This window comes from Cryptotermes secundus, unplaced genomic scaffold, assembly GCF_002891405.2.
Source record: "Cryptotermes secundus unplaced genomic scaffold, Csec_1.0 scaffold254, whole genome shotgun sequence".
Lineage (NCBI taxonomy): Eukaryota > Metazoa > Arthropoda > Insecta > Blattodea > Kalotermitidae > Cryptotermes > Cryptotermes secundus.
Genome location: NW_019729211.1, coordinates 73,010 through 98,777, shown reverse-complemented (window position 1 = coordinate 98,777; position 25,768 = coordinate 73,010). Strand labels below are relative to the sequence as shown.

At 39.0% G+C, this 25,768-nt stretch overlaps 1 protein-coding gene across 2 annotated transcripts in view; it reads right to left on the bottom strand.

The window, feature by feature from the left end:
* The window catches only part of LOC111865380 (integral membrane protein GPR155), a 45,924-nt gene extending 22,515 nt beyond the window's left edge, over positions 1-23,409 (bottom strand). The window contains exons 1-9 of one of the 2 annotated variants that reach the window (XM_023853358.2): positions 23,118-23,409; positions 22,495-22,656; positions 20,310-20,425; positions 17,970-18,259; positions 14,819-15,141; positions 8,844-8,965; positions 5,961-6,126; positions 4,475-4,630; positions 2,046-2,129 (exon numbers count right to left, since the gene is read on the bottom strand). In XM_023853358.2, the coding sequence (XP_023709126.1) occupies positions 2,046-2,129; positions 4,475-4,630; positions 5,961-6,126; positions 8,844-8,965; positions 14,819-15,141; positions 17,970-18,259; positions 20,310-20,425 (1,257 nt within the window). In that variant the 5' untranslated portion in view covers positions 22,495-22,656; positions 23,118-23,409. The remainder of the gene's footprint in view (positions 1-2,045; positions 2,130-4,474; positions 4,631-5,960; positions 6,127-8,843; positions 8,966-14,818; positions 15,142-17,969; positions 18,260-20,309; positions 20,426-22,494; positions 22,657-23,117) is intronic. The other variant, XM_023853357.2, reaches the window with a different exon arrangement.
* Positions 23,410-25,768: the final 2,359 nt, after the last annotated feature.

Sequence of the window (25,768 nt, the reverse complement as noted above, 5' to 3'; positions counted from 1 at the left end):
GTGATTGAAGTTTCCAGATGGGGCTCTATATAAAGTCAGTATACAAATATTAGAAAAAGGAGAGTCTAACTTTAGAGCACATGCTTCCAGATCCTGGTCTTTGCAATAATCTTCTAAATTTATTTTAGTAAATTTTAGGTTTTCATGTACAAAAATACTCACTCCTCCTTTCTCCAGTGTTTTCCTACAGTATCTAGCACCTAAATTATAATTTTCTAAGTGAAGATGTTCTGATTCCAGCTGTTTCATGTGATGTTCAGTAAGGCACAGTATGTGTGGAAGATTTGAATTCATGGAGCTTATTAGTTCATTTGTTTTGTTTCTCAATCCTCTTATATTCTGATGGAATATTCTTAGTACTTTATTATTCACTGAATTTAGTAGACTGCAATTACCTATGGTAACCACATCACAGTAATTCAAAGTTAATTTCACACTGTACATTAATTAAAATGTGTAGTAGAGTTCAGAGATTCAAAATCATTTTCTTCCCTCTTCTCTTGCAGTACAAAAATTATAGTTCTTTCCAATGTCCTTAATACCCTTGTCACAATTTATTTTCCAGTCCTTGATACCTCACTTTATGTCCTCTGATCACCTGTTTAACTTGGCTGTAGTCCTTGATCACTTCAGACACCCTCTCATTCAACTGGTCAAATTTTGGCCCAAGGGCATCTGCTTCTTTCCTGATTTTGGACATTTCTTGTTTATGAGCCTCTAACATCAGTTTTATGGCCTTACTCTCTTTCTCCTGATATATAACATATGCCAATATCCGGTCGATCTTCAGCTGCTTGACTGGACTCAAATGACTTGTAGTATCACAATCTTTAGATTTGCAAACCAAACTTTGGCTGAAAAACTCTTCTGCCTCTTCTTTAACATGTCACTCTCCACTTTATTATCTAACACAGATCCGCCAATTCTGGTGTGGTAGGTTTCTATGTCCACACTCATTCTAGTGCTGTGGAAACACGTCCAACTTCCACTGTGTCTGAAGCTCAACTATTTATTACCATTTTTTTTAAATTCGCTTAGTGGGGGGTGGAGTCCAACTGGGTCCACTCTGCATGGCGGCCACTGATTGGCCTATTGTAGCCTGATCCGGGTGATTATGATGATGAAGAATTTGATGGAATGAAGATTGGCAGGGGAAACTGCACTGATTGGCCTATTTTAGCCTGCCCCAAGTGATTATGATGATGGAGAATTTGGTGGAAAGAAGATTGGCAGCGGAACCGAAGTACTCAGAGAAAACCCGCCTCAGCGCCACTTTGTCCTCCACAAATCCCATTTGACCAGACCCGGGATCGAGCCCGGGTGAGAAGCCAGCAACTAACTGCTTGAGCTATGGTGCAGCCCCTTATTACCATTAGTAAGATACTATTCTTCATTCATATTTTTCTGTCAGTTTGGCTAATAAATTTTCAGTCTGTAATCAAAGGTACTGAAATTTCAATGATCTTGATTTTTATTTGTTTTACTAACTAATGTATCTAATTTCACAATTGATGGTTCAAGTGTAATGATTTCTTGAATAAGGAAAGTTTATGTAAGATTTGAGGTTTTCATGGCAGTGACTATGAAGAAAGTGGAAAGCGGCACATCCCAGAAGACTGCTTTCTTCAAGGAAAGTTTAGTTTTCTAATTGTCTCTAAATTATCTGTATTAACTTGGTAATTGAAGTGTGTTCTTTATCATTTTATGTTTTAAGGTTATTTCCAACTGGGGAACTTCTGTTATAAAAGCAGTGTCTCCTTCTGGCACAACATGCTGAATTCATGTGTATTACACAGTAATGATCTGTTGTTTATGGTTAGTTTTGGAAACTCTGTTATTGCTTTTATCTTTATCATGTTCACCTTTCATGATTCAAAGTGTCACTGCCATTATCACTATCATTGTAACCATACTGTTTATATCACTAAATCTTTAGAACAGGTATCAGAACAATAATCATGTAATTAAAATGAAGGAATAAACACTATTAACATGTTAAAAAAATTGTGAAGGGAATCATTTCAAACACATGAAGTGAAACACACCTGAGATACAACCAAGCAGAATGTGATCTTATGAGGTATTCTTTTATACTTCTTGCTGCATATAAATAGGACTAGAATCCAAACCTGAAAGAAAAAAAAATCACAATTTTGTTAATCCTTTTAACTTTACAACCAGGGTTTTGCAGCATATTAAATAAAAAATGACTATATTTTAACCTTCCATGTGAGCGGCCTCCATAGTCTAGAGGTAACATTCCCACCTCATGACTCGTAGTACGCGGGTTCAAATACCTGGCAGAGGTCGTCGAATTTTTAAGGACAGAAAAATTCAGGGAACAAGTCCTCCAGGAGGGACTTTAAGCCGTGGGTTCCATGTCGTAGCTTTACGGCATGTAGAAGAACCTCATATCTCCAAAGGAGGTCACTGAGCCAAATTACGGACGTTTCCCACCCAACAGCAGTCTCTTAATACCTCTGGTAGATGGGGGAAGCATTACAGATACCTCTCAGCTAGCAGAGCCGGTCTCACTGGCTGGGCGGGACTGATGGTAAGCACCAATACCGGTAGGATATAGAGACTGGTAGAAATCATAGAGGGAAGCACAATGGACCAATACAGGTCTAAGTGCATGGAGAAACCCACCCTCTCCAATAACTAACTAACTAACTGACTAACTAACCTTCCATGTGTACATTGCAACTATTTGCATACAAGCATGACATTTCTCAAGTGTCAAAATTAAAATTTCCAAATGCCTATGCAGTGTTCTACATAATAAAACAAATACAATTACAGTAGTAAAATTTGCAGTAGTTTGTGGGAAAAATAAGACCACCTATTAACAAACATTTCATGTTAGCATATGCAAAAGAATCTACTGCTATAATTAATCTATCCAGTATGTGTCATAGCAATGGTGATGAGAATTTGTATTCAGACAGCCCGCCAGTAAAGCCATAATGTGCAAGATACACAGATTCCTTCATACACACCAGAGGAATTAATTACAATCTGTTGCCAGATGGAGCTGATGGCTGCCTATCCCCAACTGACCCCTGTCCTTCGAATCATATTTACAACAGGATAAGATGTAGCATCACCAAACAACTTGAGACTAAATTAATGGATGTGTAGTGTCACTGGCAGATTGCAGAGGAACACATGTGACACCCATAATACATGAAACTTAGCCTCATGTAATGGACCAGAAGCGACCACTGTAATTCAACAGTACTCAGTGACTGATCACAAACACATAACAGAAGAGAAAATCACAACTACAATATAAAAATATACAGAGAGGAGTAAAAGTTGTGAACACATTTTATTTTTCAGTATCTTTCGAACTATTGGTGGTTTTCATTTCAAACAGTGTAAACCCTGGAGTGTCTAGACGCATAGAAGTGGACTGTTCAAGAGTGCTCTGCTATAGTGAAGCTATATTTTAAGAATGATTTCTCCAGAACAGTTGCTCAAAGAGCCTTCAGAAGAATATTTCAATTTCATAAAGCCCCATCAGAGCATGTCACCACATTATGCATTTCCATATTTCTCATGTAATGGAGATAAACTGGCCATGAAGAACACCCAGCCTCTCTGCTGTCAATTTCTTCCTGTGAGTGTCCCTAAAATGAAGGGTGTATGTGAAAAAGCCCTGAACACTGCAGCATCTCAAAGACAGCATAAGAGAAGAAATCTGGAACATCAAACATGACACTTTGAGGTAAGTAATAGAAAATATTCTTTTAAGAGCTAAACAATGGGTTGCAACAAGTGGTGGGCATTTAAATGATAATTTTTGTAAGTTGCAAACAGAATATTTTTGAAGAAAGTTGTCTTCTGGGTTTAGGCACTGTGTATTCTTCGTTTTGGCCGACGTTTCGGAGGAACGTCGGCCAAAACGAAGAATACACAGTGCCTAAACCCAGAAGACAACTTTCTTCATTGTCATCGCCGTGAAAACCTCAAAACTTACACAGAATATTATTGAGTTTGTGAATCTGGAAATATACACAAACTTGTCAAACCAACAACGATTTATTACTTATATACAAATAAAATGCCTTCATGACTTTACCTCATTGTTTATAATGAGGGAGCTGGTTGGAACAAGCTAACAAACAGAAAGTCTTTCATTGGTGCAGGAAACCAAAGTCTTAACACAATTTCCAATACAAAACCATTCAACAATCTATGTTAATCCATCTGCCACACTGAGAATGGTTTACAGCTTGTAGCTCCAAGCAAGAATGCCATTTAAGCTCAACACTTGTTCCCAAGATATCTATCCAAAGGAAAGGAAGCAAAAGGAAGGCAAAACTGCCAATCAGAAAGGCAGAAACTGACAAGATACAGGGAGATCCAGCAATATCTCATGAAACTGTGAGCAATGGCTGGCTCATAATACCCACATACACAAATTCCACAACCATGAAAGGGTTTAAATTTTCCACATACTTATACTTACACAAGCAAAAATACCAGCAATGCTGACATCAAGGGCAAATGAATCTAATTCATGGAGATAGTCCGAAGGTTTCAGCTTGTTAATTGTTATCATCTTAGCTGATATGAACATCAGTGGAGCTGATATGAAAGTGCATGCCACCATTGAGCTGGCAATCTGGTAACAGAATAAAATACAAATTATTTCAGAGTGCTAAGAGGGTTATAATATTGCAAACCCAGTAAGGATGTACTTTAGCGGCGGCCTCTGTAGTCTAAAGGTAACGTTCCCACCTCATGACTCGTAGTACGTGGGTTCAAACCTGGCGGAGGTCGTGGAATTTTTAAGGGCGGAAAAATTCTGGGAACAAGTCCTCCGGGAGGGACTTTAAGCCGTGGGTCCCGTGTCATAGCTTTACGGCATGTAAAAGAACCTCATATCTCCTAAGGAGGTCACTGAGCCAAATTCAAGGACATTTCCCGCCCAACAGTAGTCTCTAATGCCTCTGATAGATGGGGGAAGCATTATAGATACCGCCAAGCCAGTAGAGGCCGGTCTCGCTGGCTTGGTTGGGACTGATGGTAAGCACCAGTATCGGTAGGGTATAGAGACTGGTAGAATATCATAGAGGGAAGCACAATAGATCAAACTGGTCACGGTGCATGGGGAAACCCACCCTCTCTAAATAACTAACTAACTAAGGATGTACTTTTCTCACAAAAATGTTAGATATTTATAAAAGGCAATGTATGTGGCAACACCAGCATATTCTGACACGAAGAGTAAAGAATATATAACCCTGAGCTGTCTACCAGTTTCATTTATATATAAGCTCTTTACCCCCAGTGATCAGTCATTATAATACAAACACACATTCAGCAGCAGAACATTACTTCAGTCATCAATCTTATACAAATTGCTGGAATGCATGTACGTTTTTGGACAGTCCAGTTCTAATTAAATTGACAGCATACTATCTTACAAACTGAAGAGCTCTGTTTTCTGGGATATAATGTCATGTAGTCCAATGAAACGAAAATCAACAGATGTTTCAGAGGAACATGTTGCCTCCATCTCCAGCTTCACATTGGTTTCTATATTGCCTTATTCTTCAACCCTGAAGATGGAGGCAACAAGTTCCTCCAACACGTCAGTTGATTTTCAACAGGCCACATGGCATTACATCTCAGGATTTAGAGATCTTCAGAAAGTATTACACCTCTCATGTGCTGCAAGACTTCTCAATCACCATGCATTTACAACAGCAAACAATGGTTACAAGCAGGGCAGTGCAATGATTTGTGTACAGCTGACACCAATAAAATGTTGGAAAAATATCTCTTGATCAACAGTAAAAGTGCTGCAACTGGCCAGACAATTAAATAACCATCCTTCCTGCTATATGGATTATTGTAAAATAAACGGTAGAGGACCACTAACTTCTACTAGCTGACAGGCAGAAAATTAAAAAATGTGCAAATATATAACAGTGGGTGAATTCACTTACCAGATCTACGTCAAGTGAATACTGTGTGGCAAATACAAACACACCTGGAGCAGCTGGAAACACTCCATATAGGAACCCATAAGTACTGAGGTCTAGGGTTTCACTTGTGTTAGTACCAGGATGAAATAAACTCACAACTTCATGTATCACTAGAGGAAGAACTAGCCTATAAAATGAAAGGAAATGTAGCCACAAAAGTTACATACTACTAAAATACTATATGCTAGAACATGTACTACTGTTATACTGGATTCACTTGTCTACCTGTGTATATCTGCAGATATACACATGATATCACCATGAATTTTCAAGCATTACCATGTAGCAACCAGCCTAGCCATACAGTAATAGTACATTTTTTTAAGTATACAAAGTAACTCTGAACATAAACTGGATATTTAGGGACAGCTGCAGTACCTGTATTGGAGTGCAATTGACATTTATCTAAGTTAAGCAGGATTTCTGACCATTTATGGCCAAGCAGGTGAAAAGGGCGCTCATTACATTCTTTGTTTCAATACAATAATCCCAAGGTTAGTGAAACTAGAAACATATAGCCCATTCACAATGCACTATGGCCTTTAACCTCTGCACCAGCAAAACAGAATAATGTATGTTGAAATAGAGTCTTACAGTGTAACTGTAACATCTGATAGAAATCTGCATGACATAAAACACACCTAATAGTTTTTGTAGATATGATCAAAGGTACAGTTTTGCCACGCGTCAAAGTGACTCCGATGGGATATTGGATTTATTGGCCACTTATACGCACAACTTGTAAGTGCATGTAATTACAGCACCACCACTAATCTCCATAATTCACAAATCACCACAGCATTAGCTAGGCTTTTTCCAGCTGGCTGTGTCTTCACCAGCTGTTCCCTGGCAACAGCTTCTAATAGTGGAGATTCTTCATCTTCATGTCTTCACAGACTCCCATACAGAACTGACTTAGCTGTTCCATTGTCTTCCTTACAATCCCTTGTCCACTGATATGTGGACCAGGAGTATCATGGGCAATATACAGAACACAAAGAATTTTCACAAAGCCATAGCGAATACAAGGAATGACCTCTATGAAGAACTTGACCTCATGTTCCACCTTGAAGCACAGACAACAAAGGATGAGATAAGGATCAAGAATGAATGAAAGCTAAGATTGAGGCAACTCTACATGAATTCCAGACACGGGTGAAAGAAATCGAGGCTGGGGCCAAGGGCAGAAGAGGAAGAGGAACCGGTGTGGGTGAGGGCGAGGGGGCTACTGGGAGGAGAGAAGACGGTGAACAATGCTCTCAGGCAGGCCCCTGAAATACAGGCCTTGCTTCTAGCTGCCAGGACCCATAAGAAGAGTGCCAGGACATTCTGGAGGAACCCAGTGCCTCCCCCCACCAGGTAAAGGGACACAAGACAACTGGGATGCTGGAGCTGTGGAGAGCCAGGTCAATTCTGGGGAACTGCCTTACAGAAGTGAAGCAGAAAATGCCAACCAGTGCCCAAAAACGTGAGGAAAGGCCTCCAAGAGACACATGGGAACTGCTAAGGAAGTCTGAACTGCGACTGAGTTACAACAGAGAAGCGGTCAGGAGGCGTGGCCAAATGTTGGGAAACGAATGGGGGCCGGCGGAAAAGGGCGGACATCGGCATATATATTAAGATCACCCCATCATGCACTGACTGTCATTACAAAACGGCTGACCCTAGCCTAGTCACAAAGGGCTGGGTCAGTGACAAACCATGCCTCGTGACAATGGACACAGGGTATATATGTGACTGTGACCAGAGCCAACATCGCCACCAGATGGCCCAAAAGACAGCCAAGCCAAAGTTACACACTGCAGATGGTGTCTGCAAAAGCCCTTCCCATCTTGAAGGAAGTTCTCCTGACAGTGACCCTTGGGCGGCGCCTGCTGAAAATCTGGGTATTCATCGCAAATATCACGAACGAGTTCATCTTGGGACTGGTCATACTGTGCGCATATGGTGCATCTGTTGACCTTTGGCTCCAAATGCTGTGTCTTGCAGAGGTAGAGGTATCTCTATCCAGCCCCAGCCTTCTAGCCTGGTAGTGGCCAAGACCTCCACCTGACAAAACAGGCAGATGTAGGCGAGATGCTAGAGAACATGCATCGACATGGGATTAACGATGAATCAGATAGACAATGGTCATCCCCCATCCTCATCTGGAAGAATGAAGACCTGCACTTCTGTGTAGACTACAGGAGATTATACGATGTCACTAGGAAGGGCTGTTTCCCACTGCCCCGGATGGACGACACCCTGGACACTGGCTGGTGCCAAATGGTTCTATGGTTCTCCACTCTCTACCTGAAGAGCTGGTATTGGTAAGTGGAGACCCAGATGATAAGGAGGACTGCACTCTTGATGGGTCAAGGCTATGGTATTTCATGGTCGTGCTCTTTTGGCCTCTGGGCCTACTGCAGTAATTCATGACAAGTACAGTCTTCTATTTTCAAGTATTGCTTCTATTCTGAGTTTTAATAGTAGGTATGTGGAATGCAATCAGTATTTAACACAGAATGTGAAATATGCTGACAAATGCCAAGTATGCATTAGTGTAGTGCAGACTGTGTCAAACTCTTTGTAGAAACTCCTTTGAATAAGTTTTAGAAAATTGAGAACTGCCTGTTTAATAACTGGTTAGATGAGGAGCAGTTTGGATACAAAATGAAATGTACATATGATATTTCAATACAGTGTAAACTTACTAAACAAACGTATATACTAAGTATAATTTTAGAAATATTTTGTATTGAGCAGATATCTGTAACAAAATGTAATTTTCACTAATCTCTTTTTTAAGAACACAATAATAAAGGAATGATGTTTGAATACAACACACAAGGCTATGAAACTTACAGTTTTACAGCAATGAGGATTCCTGGAACAACTAGGGTTGCTCCTTGCAGTGTGTGCACTTTCCCCACCATACGAAGTCCCAAGAGGAACAGAGCTGTGGCAGAGAATGCTGAGCCAAGAATCTGCCAACAGTACAAAGTACAAAATTCTGTTCTGGGTGTTCCCATTTGAAAATGTAGAGTCCTACCTTCACATTAGCCAGGCAGGTAGGGGCTAGGATAGCCCCTGGTACCTGGAGGCATAAAGCACAAACAAACACCACTATTTTTTAAGTCAATTACATACAAAGTTGCTCAGCATAGCATTACAAGACAGAAACAGCAAACTGCCATATGGCTAAGGGAGACTAGTTTATTAGCCTCAGCAGACAAAACCTCTGAGGCATCCAAAACACAGACCTGAAGACTGGCAAGAATCATGCACAGCTTGCACAAATGAGGACTCAATCTGCCTAGAAGCTTACCCAAGCATCACTTTAAAGCAGTACGGTTGCTTAACACTTTGCACGTAACACTTTTAGGACACGCTATGTTGAAACACACTATACCTTTCTCTGGCACCACCCAAATTAAATGATTACTGTGTAATATTATTCCGCAATGTTTGCTTAGTAGGCAGTAACTTGATCTTGCTGTTTGGGTTCCCCCTCCAAAGGAAAATGTTCTTTGACCCTTCAAGCTCTTATGTACCAGGCAGGAAGTTAGTAGTGCAATGAGTCAGGGACAGAAGTGGTTGAAAACCAAGCAATATCTGACTCGTTCTCCAATGAGCTATCTGACCTGATGTTCCTTCTGAGACATGTAGTGATAGTGATTTAGACAGTGGCAGTGAAAGGGGACAAGAAATAAGTGTGGCCACAGACAATAAAAGTGAAAGTAGCTAAGACGAAAGTGCAGGTAGAAGTGCGGGTAGTAAAATTGCAGGGACAGCCATATGGGGGAAAAGTAGACAAAATGCCTAATTTGGGACAGTTTACTGGAAATCCAGGGGTGAAACAAGTTCCATTGGACAGAACGCAAGTGTCTGAAGTAGCAGAACTGTTTTTTGGAGATAGGGATACTCGTGTTTTGAATATGATTTCCACAAATTACAATTCGAGCATGGTTGATGTTCAAAGGAGCCATGGCCAAGTAAAGAAGCCTATTTGTATTTCTGAGTATAATAGTGTGATGTGCTGCACAATGGAGGACACCCCCTCCCTCCCCCAGCAGTGACGTGGCAGATCTGGCCACGGTGACGTAGCCCCCCCCCGGGCTACGTGGCACCACTTCCTACTGTGATGAGACATGCAACGCAGCGTTGCTAGGCAACAGGCAAACACTGCGACTATATAAGGGAACTACACAGCCGCCAAAGACAGTTCTCAAGTCATCAGTGAATGAGTTCTCAAGTCAGCAGTGAACAAGTTCTCAAGGCAGCAGCCGTTAGAGTTGAGTTGTAATATAGCAGCCGTCACAGAAAGAAGAACCGGACGCATGTGTGATAATCAGTGATAGTTTGTGATAACTGAGTAATAATTGGGAGTGTGTGATACAGTGACACTTGTATAGCTCCCGTATCATAATTAATACATGTATACTACTGAGGACAGAGTGAATTGATTAGTGCATAGGGTTTGTAAACTGTGGAAACCCGCAACAGTGTTGTAATTAATTGAAGCCGAGGCTGGTAGGTTGTTAAATAAACCAATTAACAATCCAAATGGCGTCTTCAGTAAGTAAACACGTTACAATATGTTCATGAAGGGAGTTGATAGAGCCGATCAATACTTGGCCTATTATTCTCTTCCTAGGAAAATAATAAAGTGGACAAAGAAAGTTGCCTTGTGGCTTATTAATTGTGCCATTTTCAATTCATTTTTGGTTTACAAAAATCTAAACCCCGATTCAAAATTGAAATACAAAGCATTTCTGATGAATGTGGCAAAGGCCTGGGCTACAGACCAGATGGTGGCGGCAGAATCAGAGTCAGGCACAGACTTAGTGCAACCGGGCCCATCAACTCCCACCCCATGCAATCCTCATGTGGACACCCCTGGGTGACTCTCGGGTGATATGCAGAAACATACCCTTGTGAAAATTGTGAAGAGTGAACATTCCAAGGGGAAGCAGCCTTCTAGGCGATGCTATGTTTGCGCAGTACACAAAAAAAGGAGTATGACTCTCTACATGTGCAAGTTCTGTGTAATGCCACTTCACAAAGGGGAATGTTTCTAGGAATATCACACTCTCAGGCACTTCTAGGGGCATTGGTAAGTGTTCTCCAAAAATTTTAGTTCATAAAATTAATTAGGAGATTTTATATTAATTTTTAAAGTGAACAGTGCACAAGTTAGGGTAGTAGGTTTAAAAATGCTGGTCCCCAGGGTGATTTAAATATTTAAATTGCCGGTTCGCGAAGCGTTAAGAATTTTTCTTTTCTTTTCTTTCTTTCTTTTTTTTTTTCATTTCATGCATCCTGTTGTGTTACAATATATAACTTCTTTATTAAGACCGTCACAACACAACTATATCAAGTCCAGTGCCTGGTTTTGGCTCTGCTACATGTTTCAGCTATTATTTGCCTGATGATGGCTTTTAACCTTTAAGAGGTTAGCGACACCGTATGGACACCTTTAAAGTGTAGCCAAGTGGCTGTGCAACACTGTATGGGTACGTGCAGTCCACGTGTGCGCACAATGTTTTAAAATCTAATTTTAAGATAGAAATTTTTGTTCTACTTACATTATTTTTGGGCACCCGCTTTATAAGTAGACAGTCTTCCCTCCTGCGTCATCTAACTGAATGCAGAGTCCGACGTCGCAATTCATGCACTTTGTCCGGATGTAACTCCGTTTCTCACACGAAGAGCACACACAACATCTCAGTCTCATATTAGAGGAAGTCGGCCAGTGATGTCGAGTGGCCTCCTCTAATCGTAATGCTTATAAAACATCGCAATTTCATCTATCCACCATGGCCTAATTTCGAATGGAAGAAGCCGAAAGTGAGAGGCTGCTGATAAATGACACCAATTCAGAATGCAGAACACACAACTCTGAAAGTGGCGAGGAAGCAAGGGGGAAATGCGGGGCTATTCCGAGATCAGTACTTCTGTGTGGCTAGTCCTAGATATACACAGTCAGAGTTTCTGAAGGACAAAGTAAAATAAGACTTCGCCCACACTTGTGCATACAGAAAGGTTCCGACGTGACCGGAGAATGTGCAATAAAACATAAACTTCCTCCCCTTTTGCCAGATAAGACATAGTAAGACAGGATGTCAGCAGCATGCATTTATACTGCAGAAACGTTTTATGCAGAAACTGTATGAATATTTGTGAACAGACGATCAAAATTGGGATTTTTTTTTTTTTGAATCAGTGTAACAATTTTTACAGATTTTAAAATCTGTAAATTATAATATCTGATTCTATATTCTTTCTAGATAAAAGCAGCGTTTATTTCGTCGTTTATCACAAAAATTGTAGAAATCACAGCATTTTCAGTAACATGCTTACAATTTTTAATACTCTACAATGGTGGACATTTAAATTAACTCCGGCCTGCTGCCATTATGGGAATTTAACTCTTTGACTGGTGCGAAGGGTATTTAAATCCCACCCCTGTCCTGGCAGGCCCTTTAAGCCTTAAGTCGCTAAAATGCATGTGTTTATTTTCTAAATAACTTCAACGAAAATTGGTTTTTAAAAACGAAATTTTCAGGAACTAATAAAAAGACAATATTTTATGCAAGAAATGTCTTTCCATACCTTTTTAGTAGTTTTCCTTTGTGTGATAAACAGTGAAACATGAAAGTTTGCAGAGAGCCACACCACAGCTTGCACACATGACACTTGTTTCTTTTCTAATCTTGTGCTTAGCACACACGACACTTTCTCATGGCACCATTCTTCTTCTTGTTACTGGGAGGAACATCGACCATTTTGTGTATTTTCAGGCCACCCTCTAGACGATTTGCTGAGTCTTTCACTGGTGGTCTTTTCAAGGTCGCGGGCAGAGGCATGACTGCACTCGAGTCTGAAGCAACAGATTCGTCATCCACTTCATTCTTTGACTCTTCTCCCTCTCCACACTGTTTGTTTGGTTCTGTCATTTTTTCTACACAGTCCAATATAAAATCTTTGAATTTGTAATTTCTCTTCTTGTATTTTTCGTTTGTTGTGTTCCCTTTGAATAGAATGAAACTATTCAACACTGTCATTTGCAACAAGAAAAACACCAGTTTCTTTGTCCACTTTACAGTTTTGCGGGAACAAGGATAATAATGCAGCATCTGATCAGCCCTGTCAACCCCTCTCATATGTTTATTGCAGTCCCCAATTACCTCGGGTCTGCATATTTTTTCTCCTTTGCGATTTGTTTTTGCAGATTCCACGATTTTTGCTGTGTGAAGAGTGGAGATAAGTTTGACGTCTCTTTTATCTCTCCAAAACTGTATGAGAACCTGCCCCGTCCTAGAGAACACAGATTCCCCTTTTTTTCAAATTTTTTACATCATCCTTTAGTTCTTTAGGAGCTCCTCTGTCCATTCTGAAGGTTCCACACACATAGGTATTTCTCTGTAATAACGTCTCACACAATTCTACACTACTGTAATAGTTATCCTGGTAGAGATGATACCCTGTGGCCCCAACAGATCGACAACTAATTTCTTTATAGGTCTTTATTTTCCACAATAAATTTCAAAAGTTCAAATATATGCACCTGTCGATTCACAAACACGATAAGCCTTTATATCGTACTTATCAGGTTTATCAGACATATATACTCGGAAGATAAGACGTCCTTTCCAAGCGATCATTCCTTCATCTCTTGCAATTTCCTTTTCAGGGATATATGTGTTTCTGAATTTCCCCACTAATGAGTCTATAATTGGCCTAACTTTATACAAGCGATCTTCCAAGTCAGCTGGTCGTGCATCGTTGTCAGCAAAATGAAGAAATTTTTAAATCTGTTGGAACCGCCACAAAGACATCTTTTGTCCATACCATGGAGTGTGAAATAGAGGCCTAGTGGACCAATATTCTTCAATTTCAGGGAGTTTGTCGATTCCTGTCATGAACACAATCCCTAAGTATGTCCAGATTTCATCTGGTGTGACATATTTGTAATTGTGTTCTCGAGAGTGGGGAGCTAACTCATGTGTGTTGAAGTGCTGGTAAGCATAGCGATTGGTTTCAGTTGTGATGGGATTTACTAAGTCGTCATCCAGAAAAATTTTAATCCATGAAAAGGGGTGCATTTTATCTGTTATATCAATTTTGATCCTGGAACTACTAGTAAATGGAACTATTGTTGGTACAATGTCTCCGTACGTCCAGGAGATGGGCGTGTCAGGCACTGCACTCGTGGTAGGTAACTGTTCATGATTACTGTCTTGTGCATCATTGTCTATCACTGTATTACTGTCACTATCAACTTCATCTAATTCAGGAATCATTATTTCATCGCCACTATCATCATCAGCACAGATCTCGTTCACAACAATTTCCAGCTGGTATGTAGGAACACTCCGACACTTGCTGCAAGCCATGGTGAAACTGAATGAATGTGAAATATTTTCTGACCTTTTCCTTCTCGGAGGGTTCTGACAGTAATATAGACCCCCACAAAGTTAACAAGGGTTCTTTACAACCATGCACAAAAACTATCATATATATGTCTTTGGTTGATGAGTGCCAAGAGAGCAAAGAAGGGAAGAGTTTATCAAAGCGCTAGAACACACCAACGCCAGGGAACGGCTGGCATCATCCAGGCATTAAAATGCCCCCGCGCCAGTCAAATAGTTAAATGGCCCGCCTCTTAAAGGTTAATAGAGAAAACCAGGCACCGACCTTGATATAGTTGTGTTATGACGGTCTTAATAAAGAAGTTATATGTTGCTTTAGAAGTTTCCATTTCAAGAAGTGTGATTTATGTTCCACCCACTATACTGATAACATTAACTGCAGTTTGGACCCATGTTTCATCTTACCTTAAGGATTCCAGAGAGAGCTACTGGCAGCATGTGGCTAAACACCAGGTTCCCAACAATACCAAGTGCTGTCATCAATACAATGGGATTGAGGATTATACTTTTTGCTACAGCTCCAGCCACTTGGAGCTTACTGTTCTTCCTTGACAATTCTGTACCAGCTGTGGTTCCATGATTACCAGGTTGATTAACAGCACTGCTATCATGTTTGCTAAGCTCCATGAGAATGAAGCCAAGAGGGTTCAAAATCACGAGTGAAATGGGAGCCATCAGATACAGGTAACTTGCATAATCAGGATGAGTCTTCTGATATAGTGCCCCCACTGTAAACATAATGCAACAGAAATGGTGAAAATGGCTAAGAATTCCTCCCATAAATTCGTCAAACTGCATACAACAGAATTCTGCCTCATTTGAAAGCTAAATCAAAAGTGGTACTTGGTGCTCTCTTGTGTCACTATGTCCCCACATTTTTGTAAATTCTCTTCTTTAAGAAAGGTTAGTGTAAAGTTAACTTTGTGCCCACACACCACATCATTAAGGTGTACTCAAGATTCACACTCTAGCTATTGGGAAGACATATGGTACCGTCAGGGAGAAGGCTGGGTACAGTAGGTTTGGTATGACATGAGCTACATCCTTGAGATATGCAGCAGCTTTGCCATCAGAAAAGAGGTTGGGGGGTAAGCAGACCTTAGGCTCTCTAGTGCCATGACTGAGTTAACACTGAGTGATGAGTTCCATTTCAATAATACCCCACTTACAATTACGCCTGTCATTTTGCTGTTTCTGTTTATACTAAGTGCAGGCACAATGCAAGGCAAGGGCAGTGGTCTAAAGTAATACACAGCCAAAAGAGAGAAATGGAGACAAGTTTTTACCGTTTTATGAAGAAAGAAGGTGACGGGGGCAAGGCAAACTTTGATTAGATATAAAAACTTGTTTAAGCTACTACAGTGTGTTTAAATACTCTGAAATACATTTTAAAAGAGTATGAACATAATAAAGGTGTAGGGAAACAATTCAGGATACCCCCCAAAAATGGCCACATGGGAAAATTAAAACTGATACCGATGATTTTGGTGTGTAATTTGAGAAATGATTAACAAATTTCATAATACAGGCAGTAAGTGACCTTCAAAATCACTGTTATCAGTATTCAAGGAAAAGATTAACTTCAGTGTCAAAATGTGGGCTCTTTGAAAAATAATTAAGAGATTTATTCTTCAGGTGGAGGATATCAAAGAGTAACAGAAAAGTTCTGACTGAAAAGGACAAGAGTGATGCAGGTAAGATAAGTATATTTGTGAAATACGTGGTACAGTCATTAATTTCGTGGACTGTGGGTTTATCACATCATATCATATTAGAACGTATTCACATACACTTACACAGATCCATATCAACCCTCAAAATAGTTGCTGTTGGCCGCTACGTAAGTCTGCCAACGTTGATATAGCTGCCAAAAACACTGTTGAAACATATTGGCAAGAAATTCCCTTACGGCGTCTCTTGTGGCATTGATGACCTCCTTGGATGACTGAAATCTATGACCACGTAGCTTTGCTTTCAAGCGGTGAAAGAGAAAGAAATCGCAGGGTGCGAGATCAGGTGAGTACGGAGGGTGTGGCAAAACGGTGACCTGTTGCCTTGCCAGTTTCTCTTGGACAAGAACAGAGTGATGTGCAGGGGCATTGTCATGTAGCAACAGCCAATTCTTCCTATGCCAAATGTTTCGCTAGGGGATCTGCCTAGTGCCTGGCAGAACTTTATGTCTGTCTGTTGTTCAAACTGCAACATATTCTATTTCCACCACTCGCATTTAACTGCAGTACACAACATAGGCTGTAGTTCTGCTTACACTGTTAGCATACAACTGTCTCTTGCTGTGATGAGAGAGGAACTAACAGGGCATCATTTCGTGCCACAACCTTAACACTATAGTACACTGCAACAACGCTTTGTGGCCAGTCCACGAAATTATTGACTGTGGTAGTATGTTGTTACAGAAATGAGGGTTGTCTTATCATCTACATGCACAAAACAAACATTCACTCTTCACAAAATAAAAAGACATGCTTGGGGTGATGGTACAAATGTAGGTCTACTTGCACCCCATCCCTAAAGCAGTCAGTCATCATCACACATGCTGGCAGTGAAATGGTTTCACACATAATGCTTTGTTAATGTTAAAACTGGGGACAAAATTTTGAGATTATCATTGCAAATTAATTTTTATAACTCTGAAAGATGACTAAAAATGAAGTTGTTCAGTATTAGTAGCAGACAATACAGCTTGCCATATTGTGCATATCACTCCAGCTAAAACTTCATGTCAAACATGTGCTAGGATTTACCAGCTTTCAGACTGTGACATTCCTGTCAGTGATGAAATGTGTATGCCCAAATTGAATTCTATAATTAAACTGCATAAGTCACAATTCAAAACATTTAAAATTTATTCTCTACTGGCTGAACGCCACTTTGTCCTTCACTTGCTGCCACATCATCCAGACCTTATCTGACTGAACTGATATTGGGATCAGTTAAAGAGTATGTTAGCAAAATGAATGCTTCCATCTAGATGATGGTATGGAACTGGCTGAGGAAAAGTTCAGTATCATCACAAAGGAAGAACAGAGCTCAAGGTGCAACAATGTCCATTAATGCAAACAGAATTACTTGTGGCTGGAACCTATTGATGATATTTCGTTAAAAAATTATAGTTAGCTTGCAAAACAAGAGTGATACCAGCAGCTGCAGCAGTAGCGAGGGGAGGGGGAGGAGGAGGAGGAGGAGAAGAAGAAGAAGAAGATGATGATGATGACAGGGAAATGTTAACTAGCCACTGAGGTAACTCAGTCTGTACTCATGTTCTTGTGTTTGGTGGTGGAGAGAAAGCTCTTCCCCCTCTTCATGTGCCACTACTACTAACAGACACTGTTGTTACCCAACCTCTCAGGCTTCTCAGAGCTCATGTCATACCAAACAGCTTATAAACCTCAGAATTGGTCTGGACATTGCGGCAAAAAGAAAAATCCTTGACACTGCTGCATAATGAACTCTAGCTGTACAGCCTGTAACCAGTTATTTTAATGATAGCTACCAATTATTCTCAAAGAAGGTGAACATACAATCTTTTACCACTTACCTATAGGATAACCAATAGCAAAATCATTGCTCTGTGTGCAGAAGATAGCAAATAGGCCAGCTCGTCCTGTGTTGACAGGACGACTGACAAGAAGGGTGACAACTACAACTACAAGAAACACAACAGTCTTGGCCACTAGAACTGACAGCAGGAACATCCAGTTTACAGAAGAGAGATCCAGTTCCGCAAGAGACAGAAAGATAAGTGCTGGCAGCGAGAATGAACCAACAAATGTGCTGAGACCCTTCGTTTCTGTTTGAGAGATCAGATTCATTCGCCCAGCCACATACCTATGAAAAGAAGGTACTTTGTTAATGTATTTAATTACATCTACGTGTTTTAGTAATTTTAGCAGATGTACAATAATCTCTATAATTCATTTGTTTACTACAATCAGAATTCATTTGAAAATGAAAGCATGGATTTGAAAAACTATTCTCCTAACATCTTCAAAATTATGTCTGGAAGAAATATCTTCCTTTGTATCACACTGCTTATACAAGTGACTAGTATATTTGTATTTTATGTTGTCAGAAATGATGACATACATATATGACACATGGTGGGAGGATATACATAAGAAAATGAATTCATCATGATGTGAGACCGGTTACCTTTTTATTTTGTCAATTGTGTCCATTATGTGGGCTGCAATAATTATAGTAATGTAGGTATACCATCAACATTTTGTGCACAATAATTTTAGTTTCATTTCTATGTATAAGGTAAAGGTAAAGTTGTCCCTGTGCTTAACTAATTAAGCACTGTGCCATGAAGGCATATGGGGGAAGTGGATGTATACATCCACATTTTCTTGACCTCGGCACTAGTTGGAGGTGAGGGGTCAGCTTCATGCCCCTGCTGCTTTCCCCCCCCCCCTGGGGAAAGGGCCCCCAGTACCCATTTGATAGGAGGTTTATTTATTTATTTTGTCTCTACAGATCATTGTTACATGATATAGGACAAGTCAGTTACTGTACATTGGCAGATTACAATAAGAGAATAAAGTTACAGTACTTACAATTGTTTACAATAGATTACAGTAGATTATAATAGTTAAGAGTTCGTATAGTGTGAGGTGGAATCCATATTAGGTCCCCTCAGCACGTCGGTTGGGGTGGCCCCAGAGCCAGTCTGGACGTGAAGAAGAGAAAATTCTTGACCTTACCAGAACTCGACACCTGAGTGTCCACCATACTCACACCTACCCTCCATAGCTGTAGGCTGTCTCCTTCATCCACAACCTGAGAATGCACTGAGACATGGTGACAAGGGACCCACGTCATGTGGATGCATTCTTACTATATATTCAAAATGAACTGCTTTGTCTTCATAGCCAATGACTTTAAGCACCTAACCTATAAATAAACCCCTGACATTCCAAGTAATAACTGATATGTCCTTCATACACCATACAGGTCATTCCAAAGATTCTGTCCAAGCCCTCTGTAGGCATTTCTTAACAAATATTTCTATGGTGCAGTTCTGTAATCCCTGCATCTGGTAACCAAGCTAGAGACCACCACTTGCCCAGTGTTCAAAAAAATGCTATTCTGTATAAATGATATAATGATACAAATTCCGTCCCAAGTGCAAACAATATATTATGTGTCGTTGATCTTGCTCCTCTACACTACATGTTTTGGCCTCAGACGGCCATCATCAGGTGTATAACACTCACGTTGCTGTCACACTGCACCCAGCCCAAAATTTAACATTTAAAACACTTTCCTTTTTATTATCAACATCTACTTCGTTGATATCTGTCTGGTTTGTAGATTATTTTACACACGTTAATTTTGACGTTCCTGTAGTAGCACTATAAAATCTTTAGTTCTAATTTTATAATCTTTTAAAATTTTTCTCTAAATTTTAAATTTAAAATTGTTAGGGTTACTCGCCCTATGTCTAAAGTGCTACAGCGGCTAGTTCTTGTTTCCACACTGTATANATGGCCATCTGAGGCCGAAACATGTAGTGTAGAGGAGCAAGATCAAAGACACATAATATATTGTTTGCACTTGGGACGGAATTTGTATCATTATATCATTTATCGTATGGAGTGCAACAGGATGCTTAAATATAATATTGCTATTCTGTATATTGAAAGCTACCCTCCACCTAAAGACCTGCCATACTATGGTGACAACAGATCCATTTACCATGGCACATTAGCTTTTATTACAGCTTGTACAACCCTCCCCCAAATGAATTTAAAGAATAACGAAGGTATCTAGAAACAGCAGTTAACAATATATATTTTATAAGTACCAGTGGCAAATGTTGTATATCATAAACCCATGCTCATATACTAGAATAAATTGTCTTGAGACTTCTTACCCACAGAGAATAACAGCAAAACATTCCAGTAATGCTGGGTACAGGTTGTCCACAGCAATGTCACCAGCAGGTTGAGGATCTGCTGCACTTATGAGATCCTGAGTGACATTTTCCATCTGTAACAAGTTCACAAACTAATTCTCAGTTTGTTAACAACTTTACTATACACATCACTGGCTTAAGAATAACAACACATCAATTAACTAACCAGCTAATTAAATAATGAGCTACCTAACTCTAAGGAGCAGAGTCATAATCATAACTCATCTATGATGATTACTTTCTTCTGGGATATGTCATAAATGTTTCCAGACATTTCAGAGGAATAGCACATCCTCAGGGTAGAAGAATTAAATTTCTACCCTGAAGATGGAGGCAACATATTCCTCCAAAATGTCAGAAAGCATCTACCACACTAAACAGTGTCACATCTCAAAGGCAGTAAATCTTCAGAGTCACTACTGTAAAAATCTGTATCTCATACTTATCTAGTTAGGAGTCAAAACTATAGTCAGTGCACTTCTGAAGTTCCTTATCTATTCAACTATCACTAAGTTGACTGTGTAGTTCACTCAAAAGACAGGTTGCTCCAAAACGCGTTTAGTAACATACCTTGACACTCTAACTCCACACCTACAGCAAGCTCAAAATCACTGCATAAATATGGGTTAGAACGGAAATGAGGTATGATAACTCCTGACAAAAAGGTGCACCTTCGCTCTTCGCTGCTTCCAAATAAGTATGTAGAAAAGCTACCTCATAATATCAACCCAGACTTTAACATGGCCTACTTCAACAATAATAACAACAATCTACATCAAATTACAGAGAAGGAACTGTGGTACATAGCCTTGGCAGAAAAAATTAAGGAAATGTTGAAAAGAATTAAGTATACACAGTTCCAATACATGTCTTCCACTGCGATTATCCCAAAGAATCTCCGTAACAGCATAAACCATTCAGAATTACCAAACAACATTAACATTCAGATTAAAAAACATCACTGCTATCAGACCTGATCTACAGTACAAATTTTTAAAAGATAATATATCACAACAAAGGTAGCTGTAGTTCACACAAAATGGATTCAACATGCCTCATACAGAGTTACTGTGTATAGAGTAAGTACATTTGTGAATATTTACTATAAGCACACTGTGCGCCCATTAATTAAACGAAATTGTTACGGAGAATAATTAATGTATTACAAATATTAAAAGTGACAGCAAGTGCCAAATTCAACCTAATCCTCGATTAAGAATTAAAACAATACAGACTCTTGAGTTTGAAGGAGTCTGCTAAGATCAAGCATATGTGACAAAAACCCAGACATATAAGTAAAATTAAATTACATATTTTAATAAGACACAAACAATTATAAACATGAATTAAAACTACCATTTTCATCAACTCCTGAGTAAAGTTAAGATCACAGTCTTCTTGAACGTTATTCCATATATTTAACAGATAGGTTCCAGTGTTCTGGACAAACCTGCTATCCCCATCTTCAGGGTAGAAAAATTATCATCAGAAATCACTCTACTCTGAAGATGGAAGCAGCAGATTGGTGTAAGCACTGGTACCTATCTACCAACTATACAGCATGACATCCCAGATGACCATGGCCATAACATTCACTGCTGTGAAAACCTCGATCATCATATAACTGATCTACAAAAGAAGCACATGCAATTCTAACACAAAATTAACTATCAACAGTATGGTGGTAGGAATTTCCAATTTAACGATAACATAAAACAACTTTGATAAAGAACTGAAATATCGCAAAACAAAATTATAAGTTATATGTTATAATGTAAGATTTGAGGTTTTCACAGCAGTGGCTATGAAGAAAGCAGTCTTGAGATTTGGCACCGGTTCTCACGGTCTCTTCACTTGCAGATTTCTTATATTTTTCCTTCTACCCTGAAGATGGAGGTGATACGTTCCTCCAAAACGTCGGTTAACACCACATATACACGGTGCCAAATCCCAGAAGACTGCTTTCTTTATATGTTATAATGTTTAACATATGCAATTTTCACTACTTTGAAGGGAAGTATATGCAAATTGAAATACTCTGGATGGATATGCTGTCTCTGCATTGACATGTGAATATTTTTGGTGAATGTAATAATAAGGTAATAATTTACAAGTACTGGCACGTTTCTGTATCTTCACTAACCTTTATACTTCAAGATGAATACTCTTAACTTCATACAAGGTGCAGTGAAAAAGTATGATATCTTTTAGCCAAGTGTGCACTAGGAACACATAAAACTCTACATGCAGAGTTCAAGAAATCTCCACTCGATCCATGCAACTGCACCAGCACAGTACTTCTGACCTTTAATAAATTCAATTCAGCACTTCATATTACTGTGCCAGGCCGTTTCCTACATCCCACACAGCATTCCTACAAACTCTCAAGGCATGTAAGGAATTTAATCAATTTAGTCAGGGTTCTATAAGGCTTGACTGTAGTGCAAAACCAAGCTAAGTTCATGAAAAGCAAAATCTATACTGCTGAAATGTCACACTATCAAAATTCAATACAGTGAGGAGTATAAATAATTAAAAGTGGATATATACAAGTGAGGTGTAATCACTTATTAACTTGTGGTTGGGTAATCTGTCAAACCGAACTGTTATTATTTTTTTTGTAGTAATATGTAGCTGCCATACCGTCGGTAACTTAATTTCATAATCTTCTTTCCACCGTTGTAAAATTTTATAAATTCAATACAAACAAGAATGTAATTACTAAAGGCCATGTGACCAAAGGAAAAGTATTTTTAAAGCACAAACCTGTAACATACTCATATTCAATTCATTTACTAGGCTCATACGCAGATTCTGATTAAAGATAATTTTTATATTTAATCCTACATAACATTAACTGCAATCTGTTGTTCTACATTTTAGACAGATGAAAGTATAACAAAACAGGCATTCGCACTCTTCCGTTCGCATTTTCGTAACACCTTATTTACATACGGCATATAAAGTGATAAGGACGACTCAGACCGACTGACTCACGAAATCGTCACCGTCGTCACCGGTCGTCACGGTGGTCACGGTCGGTCACGGGCGCCACAATTCACACCTGCAAGGCGCGCGAAAATGAAATTTATTGATACAAGCAAAACAATCTACGGCCTACCAACACGTAATAATTCTCCCTAACAACGACATCATGCTGAGCACTTTTAATTTTAAACATCTCTTATATTCAATTTTATTACGAAACTTCTTTAAGCAAAGTATTTACTGAAAATCGTATTAGTAAAATTGCACGACCTCATCAGATTTATTGAAAACAGTTTCCCAAACTCATGGTGTACGGATCACCAGTGATCGACGACATTATTTCAAGTGGATTTCCTCCATCTTCAAGGTCAACATGATTTCATATCTGAAGATGGAGGCAATGAATTCCTCTGTTTCAATTTTTCTTTTTCTTTTGTCTGCTCAATGTAACAAGAAAATGAATAGTTCCCACCATCTATCGGGATGGTGTAGGTACTAACTCATTGTCCTACCTCTTGGGCTCCGTCGATTTCATCAAACTTCTTACCGTTTTTCATTCAATATTCGAGTGGTCCGTAAAAGGATAATCGTGTAAAAGTGGTCCGTGGCCGCCCCAAAAAAGCCCCCCGCCCCATTTCTCTTTCTTTTTCGGCCCACTGCGCTGGGCCAGCTAAGAGAAGGCTTTGTGGTATAAATACATCATGTGGTCATGACGATCATGACGATCATTACTTCAATCCCTGATAACGGAGCCAGAGTGTGTCTCTGGAACATCGGTGGGTTACTGCATTTTACTCATGTGATTGCCAAAGAAGACTTCATTGCATATATTCACCATGAAAGCTTCAAACTGTATGTAGTATGTAGTAAATGAAATGAAAATAAAAGTACTGTCTCATCTTATTACTGATATGATATATTATACATGATTTCAACACATAAAACACATGTGAGATGAGATGCTTACATTCAGTTACTACTTTCACAACTAATAGAATGGTGGGAGTTTGGATGAAATCTGATAAGCCATTCCTCGAGTAATGAGCGAACATGTGGAGAGCTGTGTAGTCTAGCAAGTGTATATAAAATTTCACACTGCAAAAGCTCTATATGATATGAAAAGATGGTCATAAATGATGAGTAGGTAATGAATTTTTTGTAAATAGCATAGACAAGCTGATACATTTAAATAAAAATTGTAAAATTGACCATGCCACTACAAATGATGCAATACAAAATCCAAATGTATTATTTCTTGCTCCCGTAACTGCAGAAGAGGTTCTTCAGGTTACTAGTAAATTAAAAATGAAAATTTCAGCAGGTTATGACGAGATTCCGGATATGATAGTTAAACAATGTATCCAAACCATAAAAAAGCCTTTGACTTTTATATTTAATCTGTCACTAAGTTCTGGCATTTTTCCAAATCAAATGAAGATTGCAAAAGTTCGACCTATTTTTAAGAAAGGTCAGAAACAAAATATTGCAAATTACAGACCAATCTCAATTTTGTCTGTTTTTTAAAAAATTCTTGAAACATTGATGTACAACAGGGTTGTAAATTTCTTAAATAGATTCAATCTGATATCAAATGCTCAAAATGGTTTTAGAAAAAATAAATCCACGTTTATGGCAATTCAAACTTTTATTGGAGAAATTCAGAAAACACTAGATAATAAACAACTTGCCTTTGGTATAGTTCTGGATCTATCAAAGGCTTTTGATGTTATTAATCATAACTTGCTGCTTGCAAAGTTGGAACCTTTATGGACTGAGAGGAATATCTCATGCATTGATGAGATCGTATCTTACAGATAGATCACAGTTTGTTGAAATTCACTATATGGATCAAAAGACTTAAAAAATGAAGACAGTTACCTCATCCCTTAAAGCAATTAAATATGGTGTACCTCAAGGTTCTGTTTTGGGACCCCTTTTATTCCTATTATTTATAAATGATCTGCCCCAAGTTATACATAATGCAGAGGTAGTACTATTTGCTGATGATACAAATATATTGATTACTGGAAAAAATATTTTATCATTAAATGAAAAAATTCAAAATGTAAAGACTCAATTAGAAAAATGGTTTTATGAAAATCGTTTAATAATAAACATGGATAAGTCAAAGGTATTATTTTTTCGGGGAAGTAGATCTATTCAAATTACCAGACCCCTTTTTTATTTAAATAATGAGGTGGTGGGTTATTCAGTGGATGTAAAATTTTTGGGTATTTGCGTTACTGAAGATTTAAGTTGGGCAACCCACACCCAATATGCGTATCAGAAACTTAGCAAGACTACCTATTTGATAAAATCCCTACGGGACTGAGTGAGCCAAACTGTTTTAAGAAGTGTGTATCTTGCAAAATTTGAGTCCGTGTTGAAATACGGTATTATTTTTTGGGTGGGGTGCAAAAGGACTCTGA